The sequence below is a fragment of the Atractosteus spatula genome, chromosome 14, assembly GCF_055471065.1.
Source record: "Atractosteus spatula isolate fAtrSpa1 chromosome 14, fAtrSpa1.hap1, whole genome shotgun sequence".
Classification (NCBI taxonomy): Eukaryota; Metazoa; Chordata; class Actinopteri; order Semionotiformes; family Lepisosteidae; genus Atractosteus; species Atractosteus spatula.
Genome location: NC_142719.1, coordinates 43,814,779 through 43,827,877, shown reverse-complemented (window position 1 = coordinate 43,827,877; position 13,099 = coordinate 43,814,779). Strand labels below are relative to the sequence as shown.

Here is a 13,099-nt window from a genome sequence, read left to right as displayed (position 1 = left end):
CCTCTTTGTTCTGAGACACAATTCCACTTTTCTGTGTATTCCAACAAACTGTTTCCACTTGTTATCTAAAAATAACCTTTAGCAATTTCTGAAGCCATCAGCTGATCAAATGCCAGGAATCTTATAAAAACAAGGGAAGATAAGTTCTGACTGCAAGCTTTGGTATATTGGGAGCGAAATATAAACACAATTGCTGCAATCAAGGTCTTATTATTTTTCTAATAAGATCCTGGTGAGTCTGAGTGCTGCACAGTCCCTCTCATCCTCTACACCCACCTACAAGCCATAAAGATTTCTTGTTGTAAGCTCCGGAACGTATTTATACAGAACTTTAATATTCCACCTGATGAGGAGCCTGACCCATTGCAGCACTTCCTCTCTGAAGCACTCTCACTTGCAACATGCCTTTCAAGTGACAATCCAGCTGCACTCTCCCCTAGTTGCATTCTGCATGTGTAACGGGGCTCAGCGCACTGTGCATGTTACAGAAGTGACATCACTCCCCCGAGACCTAGACAGTGTAGGACTCTCCTGTGGGTCAGACCCAGCTCTTCTGCAAAGCACATTGCGCTCCTGGCCCGGTGTCCTCTCTGAGCCTGTGATCAACAGTGATTGAAACCCAGCGGGGCAGAGATGCGCGTGTTACACAAGTAACTTATTGGGTATGGAAGATGTTTTTAGTTAGCATTATGCTTTTACCGTAGGATAGGTACCCCCTGTGATTAAAGTGATTCAACATGTAAAAGAGAAACTTTGAGACCAATGTATGTTTTTCTGGGATTTGTTAGTGTGATTAAGAAGAGCAATAAAACAGAAGACATGCAATGTCAGAGCATCACTTAAACAAATCTCCACATTGTTTATACGGTAGGCTTTAAAACAGGGACAGAATGGTTGAAAACTGCAAGCTTGGGAATTCAGCAGAGAATATTGAGGGAAAATATTGTTTAGTTGCTCCATTATGGTGGTGTCTTTTGCACATTAGATACTACAGTGCTTCACTATGAAATGTCTATTTTATATATAATAAATATATTTTAAATAGTATCCCCATTGTCTGGTTACAGACCTTGGTGTCAGTTTTAGTTTTTTATCTTCATTTTATTGGTCTCACGTGTGTTGATGAAGGCAGTGTTAAAACCTCTGTGGGGAAAAAGCAGAGCTTAAGGGAAAAAAGTACAGCAACATCTCTATCAAATGAACAAAACAAAAATGGCTCCACCTAGTGGATTTCACCTGCCAAAAAAGTGCATGACAAGGCTGTTGCAAGGAGACTTACCAAAGCCTCCTCAGCAGAGTTAGTGTGTTAGTTGTGAAATTAATGTGGTACTGTGAATTTCAAATTTATCTGATTAAAACTATACCATACAAATTGCTTGTAATGGTGTGTCATTTAAGCAGCCCTATCACTGCTGTAAGCAAACACAGAATACCCTGTGAACACTCTTTTACTTTCTGTGTTTCAGCAGGCCAGAGGATGTCTTGAGAGTTCATTTAAAGGTAGGGATCAGAGCAAAGGCAGAAACCAGCTAACTAGTGTGCTGCAATAAAACTGCTGATTACACTCCTCAGGTGAAAAGCAGATCTGAGGAGATTATGAGGGAGAAACAATAGACTTGATATCCCACCTGCTGGAACAGTATTGGTTTACGATCACAGCTGCGTTTCACGTACTGAACTCTGCAAATAAGGAGCTCAGTTGAGAAAATGAGTAGAAACCTCTTCACCACTTTGTCTTCAATTAGATTTTGACCTCTTCACTATGCTGTCTGCAATTAGATTTTAGGAAGAGCAGTAGAAGAACCCGAGGTATGTGTTTACTAACCAGGGCAGGCAGATAGGCTGCAGCTAGTGTTTCCGAGCTAGCTATAATCTCTGTGGGAAAGGCGTCTCTTTCAGGAGACAAACCACAGAGGTCCGGAGTGGTCTCAGGTTTCACGGTGTTGTCTACATACAGGTGGGGTCTGGCATCCCTCCCTGCACGGACTCAGACCTTTCTCTTAAGGCAAAGAACAAGAACTGGCAGGGGTTGCGTTCTAATGTTTCAAACAATAGAAGAAAATCAATCTAATTTCATTTCATTTTTGTTTCAGTGTTAAACGTTGCCATGGCCCATTTACTAAATCTAAAACTGAGAGTGTATTGCTTCACAAAAGGTGTAGCTGTTCCTCCAAGCAGTCAGGAGTACCAAGCACTACCATGGCTGCACCCCAACAGCTCAGCTAACTCACCTTAGCTTTAACCTCAGCCCTACCCCCCCACACACCACCACACAATCCTCGGCTAATATTAAATGCTAATGAAGCATGTAGAATGTGACGTTTTTTTAACCATTCACCACAGCTCAAGCTAAGAAATCTTCTATTACATATGAATAAACAAGTCATGTGTCAGTATTATGTGCTGCATATTCAGCTGAATAATGGTTTGAGTCCATAGCATGTTTTAGCTAATTTTCAAACATTGAATTGATATCTCTGAGTTGCATTTTTCCCCTTAGGTCTTTAATTTTTTTTCACATTTTCTGAATGTCTCAGGAGTGAAAGTCACTGCCTCGCACTGTCTCACCAAACAGAAATTCTTTCGGACGCTCGAATGATCGACTTAGAAAAGATGCGTACAAGCGCATGACAAAGCAACTCCAAGGCGATTCGGGAAGAGATTGTGTGGCGGTGATACACAGCAGGGAGGGCACCGCCTGCTTGTCCCCGAAGGTGCACGAATGGAGGAAATAAAGAAACCTGCGTCTGCTGCTCCAGAGAGCCTTTCCGTCCAGGAGAAGCTGCCCCCCAGCCCCCATCCCCTTGCCTGTCTTTGTCCTGGTGGCCAGTCAGCTGTCACGTCTCCGCAGTGGCGCAGGTACTGAATCTTGTCAGGGGCCTCTGCAGCCTGTGTCCCAGATGGCCACCCCCCCCCCCCAGCCTTCAGATCACCTCCATCTCTCCGCAGCCCCCAGCCCCGCCATACGCTCTGTCTCACTGTCTCAGGCACATTAGCATCTGTCACTGCGTCTCCACTGTCCTGGCTGTTACCTGAGCCGAGCCCGTCTGCTCCGCCTCACAGCGCCCTGCCACCGCTGGGGCAGGAGGGCCCTGCAGTGCCCCCTCCAGACTCCCCCCACCACCTGAAAGACATTGTTGCCTAAGATGCCGTTCGCTTTTATTCAATTCGTGACCAGAATTCCGCCTTTTCATCAGAATGTGCTTGCGCCTAGTCCTGTTTAACAGAAGTGTGCTTGGAGGTCTGCTGCGTAGCACTGAGGAGGACACTGTCCTGCTGTTTCTGAGAACTCCTAGACACAGGCTGGTATAGGAGGATTATCGAAAGACAAACATATAGCGGCAATAATTAGGAAGCATATACTCACTCCGGGAGCAGTAAAGTGTTACTTTGATAAACTTGGATGATTAGAGTATGTCAATCTACTGTATCTAAGATCCATCTAAAAATCCCCAAGTAACTTTGCAAATAATATTTACTTGGGCTGCGTGTGCTCGTTTCTATCTTGTCTTATTGTATGTTTTTATAAATCACAATTTATGCATTATTACGATCTGCAGTATTGTCCTCAATGATCTGAATTTTAAATTTTAAATTTTAATTTAAGTGTCTATATTTTTTCCACTTTTACAGTACATACTCACCACGATTAAAATAGGCCTAAACATCTTGTGTAAATTATGGGAGCACACCATTATAATGTTTATCTAGGGATTTTATCTGACAAAAGGGAACATAATAAAACAACACATACAGCATACTGTATATACAATATATAAAATGAATCATAATGTTGTTGAAAGTAGTTGAAACAGAGACCACCGGGCACATTTTTCACATTTGATCGCAGCTGATCCACTGAGAAATTGGTCCACAGTTTCTGTTTGATATACATCGGCAATTTCTACTCGGTGCTTGGACAGCCAGCCTAACAACAGCCCTTTGGAAATATACTTCCCAATCCTGTGCTTCACCTTCAACAAGAAAGGACACGCATTCCAATTCCAAGCCCTTTCGGGCCCAGAGCTGCTAGCTCCTGAGCCAGTAAGTGCCTTCCCAGGCACGTTATAGCCTCCAGCCACACACACCTTTCCTGTGACCCCTCTGCAACCAGCCTTGACTGAGCTCACAGCTGCAGCGCTCTGGAATTCGGAGCTCTTGTGTAGGACTGTGTTCCTCTTCGAGAGTTTTAAAGAGACAGAGGCCATATTTCACAGCAGCTACTTCTATCTAACAATCTCGCTGTCTGCCCACACAAATACTTGTGAAAAAACTCAAAGCTGACTGGTGTCTAGCACCTAGACAGTGTTTCTGAAAGGCAAAAAAGACAGTAACAATTAATATATACAGTAGTATAATCCATTGTGTTTGTGAAATAAGGTGTAAGGAGAAAACTTACAGACGCTTTCTAAATGAAAATAACATGTGATGAAAAGACCGCTACTCACAAAAAGCAAAGGTAAATCTTAAGAACAGCTACACACTAAAGAACATTAAGCTGTTTTAACCAAAGACATATTGCTGTTGCTCACAACTGGACAGTTTGATCAAAACTCAGATGTTTTTCCTAGACGATGAAGCACCCTGACATACACCCAGAAAACCTCAGGCTAGCAAAGGAATTCAATTACAAGCACAAGTTTTACACCTGACAGAACACACATGAAGTAAAGACCTCTCTAAATAATTCACTACTTTAATTTCTTGAGAAGTCGAAAAGCATGGATCATGAATCAAACATTCTAGATTCACAAGAGTGAGAAAAATTAGGTAAAGAAGAGATATTTTTGGCAATGTTTGGTGCTTGTGTTACATGCGTGTGATTGACGATGTCCGTATCAAGATGCATACCTGTAAGTCTGTTTAGTCTACTGTATGGTGTGACACAAGGGACAAACGAAACCATCCTCTCAGAGATGTCCCCCGTGCACTGCTGCACTTTCCGGTGGAGGCTGAGAAAAGCAGAAAGTCCCATGCCTGCTTAAATATAGAAAGTATCATCTCTTACGTGATATGACGATGAAAGACACCCCTGATGAATAGGTCACTGGAACGAGCCCTTGGCAGGAGAAATTAAACAAACGATTCCACACTACTGGTAAATCAAAAGCTTGCAAGTTGTCTCCAGCGAGACGTTCCCTTAGCAGTTAGCACATGTCAGTCATGCTTTGCCTAAAGGCAAAAAAAAGTTACAGTTGCTTCATAGATTTAGACGTTATCCAATAATTCATTTTTTTTCCTAAGTGCTTTGAAATCTTCATGGGAATTAATCTTTTTTAGTTTGGCTGTTCCCTAATTCCTAATTCCTGTTTGTCCCCAGGGACCTGGTATAAATAAAACATTGTGCAGTGCACAGGGCTAGTCAGATACGTGTGTGAGTAAACTCCTGCAGTAAATTGGACTGTCGGCTTCCCCATTGCTTCTCAGTGGCCCAGGCCACGCTGTGCTCAGACAGGCTCGCTTTTTTTAGCTTTATTGCGCTTGGGTACATTAGTCAGCTGCCAAGTGTCCATGGGGGCACAGAAGATGTGTGTGAGAGGATTTGCAAAACTGGAAACAATCTAGAAGTCAATGCTGGGCCTAAGTTGCTATAAACTGTGATGGTTACGGGCCGTGAAATATGTTTTGTTTTTGAAAAAAAAAGCAGCACTGGCCCTTTAATAAGCTCCACATTCAACGACAGTGGATTTCGCATTCTGCTCATGCACGGCACAGAGGTCTTGTCCACTGATACTCTGAGGAGTGCGAAACCCTACCCTAGCCTGCGTGTCCGCTGCTCGCTGGAGTTCTTCCAAGGTTTCCGTGGCGACCACACACAATATCAAGACAATCAGCCTGAACCAGAGCCGGTGGAGTTAAAGTGGCCCACGCACGGGACCAGTAGGATATTAGCAGAGGAACTGCAGGTCAGGGGTCATGAGGCTGGAAAAAAGAAAAGGAAAAATAAATCCTTAACCCTATAACTTCCCTCCCTGGTTACAAAGCTTCTAAAAAATGTCATCTAAAATTAGACTGTGTTCTTTGAGAATCAAGGCAGGGTTAAAAACGTTGTGCATCTGTCCTTGTTACTTTGTGAATGTGATCTTTGATTTCCATGATAGCCTTCTTATGTACAGTAACTGGAAGTCTTTGCTGGCAAAGTTGCCACTTATTGTGTTTGAGACAAAGCCCCATTTTCTTTGTGAATACCGATTTACACTGTGTCTGACGAGTACGTGTGTATTTTGAAAAAAGCTTTAAAGCGTTTGTTGCCCAAACAGTAACCAAAAGGAATACTAAATCTAAATGGGAAGGCAGATTAATTACTCAAATTTGTTGCTGAGGCTGTAGAAGTTCACATTGTTCTTCCCTTCCTCACAAGAAGCTGCGATTTGAAAGATTTTCAGGTGTTGATGCAGATACATGTTCAGGCTTCAGCTAGAATTGCTAGAATAGAAACAATGGGGGAAAATGTAGTCATTTGTAATTCCCGTTCTGCATTCTTCAGCCAGGATGTATTTTCTCAGTGGTTTTCTCCTTGTGGGAAGAGAAGTCCTCCTCTTTAATGCACACAGGGAGCAACTGCACAGGATCCCAGCCCCGGGACAGTTCCAGTCTGGCTGCACTGTTTGGTCGCTCAGCTCCTAACGGGGGGTACAATGGAATAGTGGATATGTACCATCACACCATCAGGCTACAGAATCAGATTAGAGCTCAGATTAACTCAAACCTTTAACCGGCATGGCAGCCTCTAATTTCTGGGGGTCCACAATCTGGCAGAGATTAAGGGTTTATTTTTATCTGCAGGAACAGGTGAAAAATGCAGAAGTGGTCCGTTTGAGGCAATCCTTATATCAATTAGGTAATTAAGAGCTCAGGTACAGTGAATACCTCCAGCCGCTCCCCTCCCATCTAACCCAACATGTACTGTAGGGTATTAGGACAAGCCCATCACTTCCTGGGTTTGGAATTTGAGATACAAGGGGAGTCAGTGCGTGATACTTACTCAGCATTGCCCGGGGTTGTCTGGTGAGACTGTTTCAGCAATTGACATGCACCAGTGGTGTAATGAACCCCTGCATTTAAATGTATAACACCAGACTTTAAAATTAAAATCGCATATTCAGTATTCATTTATGGTAGTAACATAATGGGACTACTTAGCATTACTGCCAATGCTGGGAAACGCTAACTGACTATTCATATGCTCTTTGAAGAGCTTCCCTAAAAATTGAGCTTGAGTACTGTACAGCTTCACCACCGCCGTGTGTTTCATGAGCTCATTTATGACAGGGCACCTCTTGTGCCACCTGAGTTAAAAATTAGAAACACCACCGACGAATCCAGGCAGCGCCCTGTTTGTGTGAATTATCACGGGAAGAGAGCAGCAGCTGTACTGGTTTTACTGTTCTAGAACTGTCAGTGAGCTCCTCTAGCGCTGACAACCTCAGTTGTTCGGGTTATGTTCCTTATACACCCACAAAAAGAAAAAAAAACGAGCAGCCTATTTTATCTTGTGATGGAGCAAATGGGTACTTCTGAAATATAAGACTTAATTTTCTGACATGAGCTAAATTCTGACCCAGAGCCGATAGGCGAGTGAATCTGCCAGAGCTCCACCCACTGCCTGTAAATGAAAGTGCCTGATGTAAAGAGATCTGAGATTCAGGCCCGGGGAGTGGCAGGGTGTGTGTGCACATCTGTGGTCCCCTTGGGAAGGGCTAAAAATAAGTGCAGCTCACTGTGCTTTCTTGTGTCTCTGAAGTGTCTGTGTGGAAGGTTTTGGCTGCAGCCCTGTCTCCTCAACAAAGACATCTCCCCTGTGCAAGAATGAACAGCTGTGTCCCTGCTCTAGTTTCTTAAGTCACAGATAGCTACCAGAATCTGCGTTTTAGAGGAAAAAAGTCAAGTACTCTGAAAATGGGCCCAATGTTTTGGACGTTTCTGAATTTTAAAATAATTTTGTTAAAAAAAAAGGTTTCGTATTCCTACATTTGTGGGGCTTTTCTACTGACTCTCAATCTATTTTCTTCAAGTGCCCAGAGGGAAAAGCATGTGTGTATTCAAATGCCATTCTTCTCTGCTCCACTTCCACCATCCTTGAAAAATGAACTGAAGCTTATGAACAAGAGGAGGCCATTCAGCACATCTGGAATATCTGGATTTGGACAGCTAATTAACCTGAAACATTGTAATAAGGGGTCAAGCAACTTTAATTCTGCAGGGCGGGAGGTTGCATAGGGAGGTGACTATTCTGTTTTAGTTTTTGTGAGGCTAGGTGAGGCCTGGTGATTCCATATAGCAGCTGAAACTCATTTTAGGACTTCTTGTGATCCAACAATATTCGATGAAATACTTATTCACGAGCCACTGTGAGTACACTCTGTTTGGATGAAGAGGTTCAGGAATCCCACGAAAAAGACTTAGCTATTTAGAATAATTTCTCTGTCAATAATACAATGACAAATGCCCAGCCATGACAAAGTTAAGATCGTCCAATTCAACAACGGGAATGTTCTGCACTGACAGTCTTGAATACAAAAGGCTATAATGGGACCCGATACAAGGATTCAAAATCCTCATAGGCACTAACAAAGTCATCCCAGAAAACCAAGAACAGGGAAGCACATCTCTGTTCAAAAGGTTGTGGGAGTCTGGAACAACATACCCTGTTTTTTTCAAGAAAGGACAGAATGAGATCCTTGGATCAATTAACTACTAATGACAAAGTGGGCAAGATGGTCTGAAGGGGTTACAACTGGTTTTATCATCAAAAGATTCTTGAAGTTTCACAGTTTCTCATGTGCGTAATAGTGTTACCCAAGACTCATCCATAACAAGTATCCTGCCAGATAAACTACCACCACTCTCTTGCTCAAGCAAAGTCACAAGACAAGTTAGCAGAGCTCAACTTGCTCCATCTGCATTGAGTATTATGGCCATATATATGCATGAAACTGCTGCCTGACAGATCTGAACAGATTCACACTGGAATAGGCCTGTACTTCATCAGGCCATGGGTTGGAGCTGAGCTGAGAAGAAATGATTTGAAACGAACCAGGGTAACATTTTGATCTCAGCCATGAGTGCGGTGCGTCAGCTGGAGAAAATGGACCCTGGGCTGCCATCACTGTGGGTGTGGCTGTGACTGTGGTGAGAGGAGAGGGGAATGGGCGTTGCCTTGCAGGCATCTGGAGGCATGAGGTTTGTTCTCAAGGCCACATGAGGAACTGAGAGGGGAATTTGGCATTTGCTTGCCTCCTGTCTGCATTATTACAGAGGCTTGAAAGCAGGGTGGGGGTCTGTGGTTTTCTCTGCTGAATGTCTGATTTCCTTTTCCTTTCCTTGATTTGACAGGCAAAGATTTCAAAGTAGTTCCGGCAGCCAGGAAGCCGGTCCCGGAGAGCGGCAGGGAAGATGGTCAAGCACCTCCGAAAGGCAGCTTCGCTCGGGGTCGTGTGGCCGAGCTCGCCAAGAGCTTCAACGGGCTTCAGGTGTCCAGTGGGAAAAGCGCCCGTGTCAAGCCTCCTGTGCCCACCAAGCCAGCTCACCTGCAGATCGCGTCTTCTTCCACATTCAGGTAATCTGCGTGCCGGACGCCCACAGGAGCGCCGTGGTCTTGAGACTGTCACTGGGAGGGGCATGCTGGAGACAGACCCTACAGTTCCAGAGGCCTTGCTCAGTGCAATGACAGAGACCCATCATGGGCGGAAACTTTTTGGATCAATTGGGTGGTGTTAAATTATTATCGCACCGTGCATTTGTTTTCCCAAAACATCACAAGAATTTCGGAAGGTTCTCTGCAGGACTTGTTTTCTGTTTCTTTGAAGATCAGAGCAAGCTACAACAGAACACTACACACACTGTCTCAGAGATGATGTTATTTGTTTTTCTTTTTTTACTTACTGCTTATTTTAATGTTCATGAGTTTTACTCTTTCTATAGAAAGTCTTATAAAATAGTCTTGTTGCTTTTTAAAATGTCTTGTTGTGCAATATGTACTTTCTTTAGTTGTCTATATAGAAATCATTACAGTGTATGTGAGGTGAAGATCAGTTCTGCTCAGTTCTACAGCAACAGGAGAGACGATACGTCAGTTAAGACTGAGGACACAAAAAAGAAACAAAAGATCAATTCACATAAAGATTTGCTTAGTTTAATAACTTGTTAGATTTAATTTGTGTAGCTTCAGCTGTTGCCCTATGGGTATTTTGTGCAAATTGATTCCTTGAACAAAAAACAGATAGGATATACTGTATGTCTTACTGTCGGTTTTGATACAGTGACCTCAGCATGACTGCTTTCCCATATCTACAGTAAATCTTTTATTAAATGGTTATTACAGGAATTTCTGTAAGTATTGTGCAGTGTGTTGTTTTGAGATACATTTTCCTTTCCTTTCCTTTTTCAGGAAATGAAAGGTCAGAAATCAAAAAGGTTTTTTACATACAAATATATGGCCTTCAGTGAGTTACAAATAATTATATATACAGTAATCCTATGACATTGTTTAACATGAGGGCCTGTATTCTGTTATTCTGGCACACGGATATCACTTGTGCAGCACCTGCACAGCAAGAAGCCATTACAGTCGGCCCAGGCTTTTTAGTCCAATGTCGTAATCAGGGGACTTATGTTAGCAGCACTGAACATCTTGAAAATGGCAGGCGATTTTCACCATGTAGTCCAGTAAAACTGAGCTGTTTATCATCACAAACAAGACTACTAACAGCACACCTACACTGAACTGCTGAAGTCTGGTCCATTGTGGTTCTACAAATCAGGGCTACTGCCCCATATAGCACTCACACACACAGATGTACTGTATAAAGGAAACAATCCATGGAAAGTAATCAAAATGTGTCATTTAAAAAAAAGACATCTGTGTAATTGCTGTGTAGTTCCAAATCAAAACAAAGACCTTTGATATTTTTATATGATCTAAGATGCAGTCATACTGTACATGTCACATGATGATCATTGTACAAACTGTCTTCCACATACTTTAACTGCATTTTCGGATTACTTTCCATGAAGAACGCACTTCTAGAACACACTCAGAGAAACACAAACCACTAATTATGCGACACGGGTGTTAGGAGCTGGAAATCAGATGGACCAGACAGAAGCGTAATCTTTTCTATGTGGAAACAGCGAATGAAGTACTGGATATCAAATGCACGTAAACCAAAGAAAGGAAGGCACACAGTTCCTAAAGCACACCACCTTAATTCAGATGTTGACGGCCTTTTCATTTTAAGTTTGAAGTGACACACAGGGAAACCATAGGGCCAGTATGGAAATCTGGGGCTCTTGAACATGTTTTGTAATTGTAATAGAACAGTACTGGGGTTGTTGCACTGTATTTTCTTGTAAATATTTTTCTGAAGGGATAAAATGTATTCAGTGCTATGAAACATGAACAAATGCATTGGGCTGTTAATTCTGGCTGAACTTTATAGACCTCGGGATCAGATCCTTTCTAACCATGTTCCAGTATCCACTGACAGGAACTCTTTTTTCCTTCACACACCAGCAAGTATTGACCCAAATCTGAGTTTGTGTTGTGAGTTAAACAATTATGCTTTCCTATTTGTATGGAGTTAATTTCTTGTGATTGTTCCAGGATCTGGGAAAGCAAATCTCCTGTTCTATTAGCTGTTAGCTAAACAGATTCACATCTTTAGGAGACCAGGGCTTAACATAACTCTGATCCAATGGGTTGACTGTGCTTCTGTCCTCTGAAAGATCTGGAACTCCTTTTATTGTGTTTACTTCATGGTCACCTTAGGACATGCGGTACCCAGATATTGCTCTACTGCTTCATGTACCCACTCAGCACCAGCTTTAACAAATAAAACCAAAACCCATATGGTGCTTTACCAAATATTATTATTCCTATACAGTACAATATTGTAAATGATATTTAAATGATACAGCAATTATTCCAGTTAAGTTAAACTGATTTAAAAGGAATGACTTTGACATGTTCTCATCCCAAAGTCTTGGGGTCTGGTGTCAGTGGAGCAAACTGTTGAAGAGGAGCATGGTAATGTGCCTTATTTAGATGTTGTTAAATCCTATGGCAGGAACTCATATCCCCTTACACCACCTTGACTTTAAAATACTGTACTGTTTAAGTTATAAATTCATCATGTACAAACTAGGGATTTTCTGCACTGATTTTAAAATCTGTAAATATCTTAATTGTTAACAGGATTTGGAGGCGAGCTTTAATAAATTTGTCATTGAACTACAGTATTTGGAGTTGCTTATCCTTGTCACTTACCAGTCACTGTCCCACCAGCTGGCACTAAATCCACCATGTGTTTGGATGTTTTTCAACGAGCACAGCCATAATGGACACACACAGAGCATGTGATATGGTATATGCAGATTTCTGATGGCTTGAGGTAAAGTTCCTCATAAAAGATTAAATCTCAAATTGCAGGCGTCTTTGGATTGATTATTTGTAAACAGAAATTAGAGAAAACAAATAAGGGGTGAGTACACAAAATGTGGTGTGGTACAATAATTAGTGGAGTACTACAGGGGTCTGTACAAGGGCCAATTTACGTCAACAATTTAGGTTCTGCTGTAGTTAATAAAATAAAAAAGTCCACAGACAATATCAAAATGTTGGTATAAGAATTAGATAATAAGAAGATAGATTTAGATAATAAGAATTACCAAACACTGCAGAAGCAGGGAATGAAATTCAAAAAGACTTAGATAAAATATAAGAATGGGCATAAATCTGATCTTTTTGAATAAATTTGACAGATGTGTTAAAGTTTTATTATGAAATAATAAGACCTCATTTACAAAATGATATACAGTTTTGGTCACCAAATTACACACGACATACTGTTGTTCTGTAATCAGTTCACAAAAGAGCAACTACAGTAGATAGATTCTGGGGCTTGAGAGAATGTCTTATACTGACAGGCTGAAGGAACTGAACATTTCAAAGAAGACTGAGGGGACCTGATTGAAGTACTCAAAATCTCAGTGGATGTCTTCAGAATGAAGAACAGCAAAACACAAACCAGGAGACCCAAGTGGAAACTACTGTACATGGAAGTGCATTTAAAACTGAGAATAGGAGGCACTTCTTTCA

The 13,099-nt window shown here is 41.9% G+C and overlaps 1 protein-coding gene across 6 annotated transcripts in view; it reads left to right on the top strand.

The window, feature by feature from the left end:
• Positions 1-12,238, top strand: part of LOC148821433 (SH2 domain-containing protein 4A-like) — a 44,803-nt gene extending 32,565 nt beyond the window's left edge. For all 6 annotated transcript variants that reach the window (XM_088932796.1, XM_088932794.1, XM_088932795.1 and 3 more), the window contains one exon: positions 9,337-12,238. In XM_088932796.1, the coding sequence (XP_088788922.1) occupies positions 9,337-9,563 (227 nt within the window). In that variant the 3' untranslated portion in view covers positions 9,564-12,238. The remainder of the gene's footprint in view (positions 1-9,336) is intronic.
• Positions 12,239-13,099: the final 861 nt, after the last annotated feature.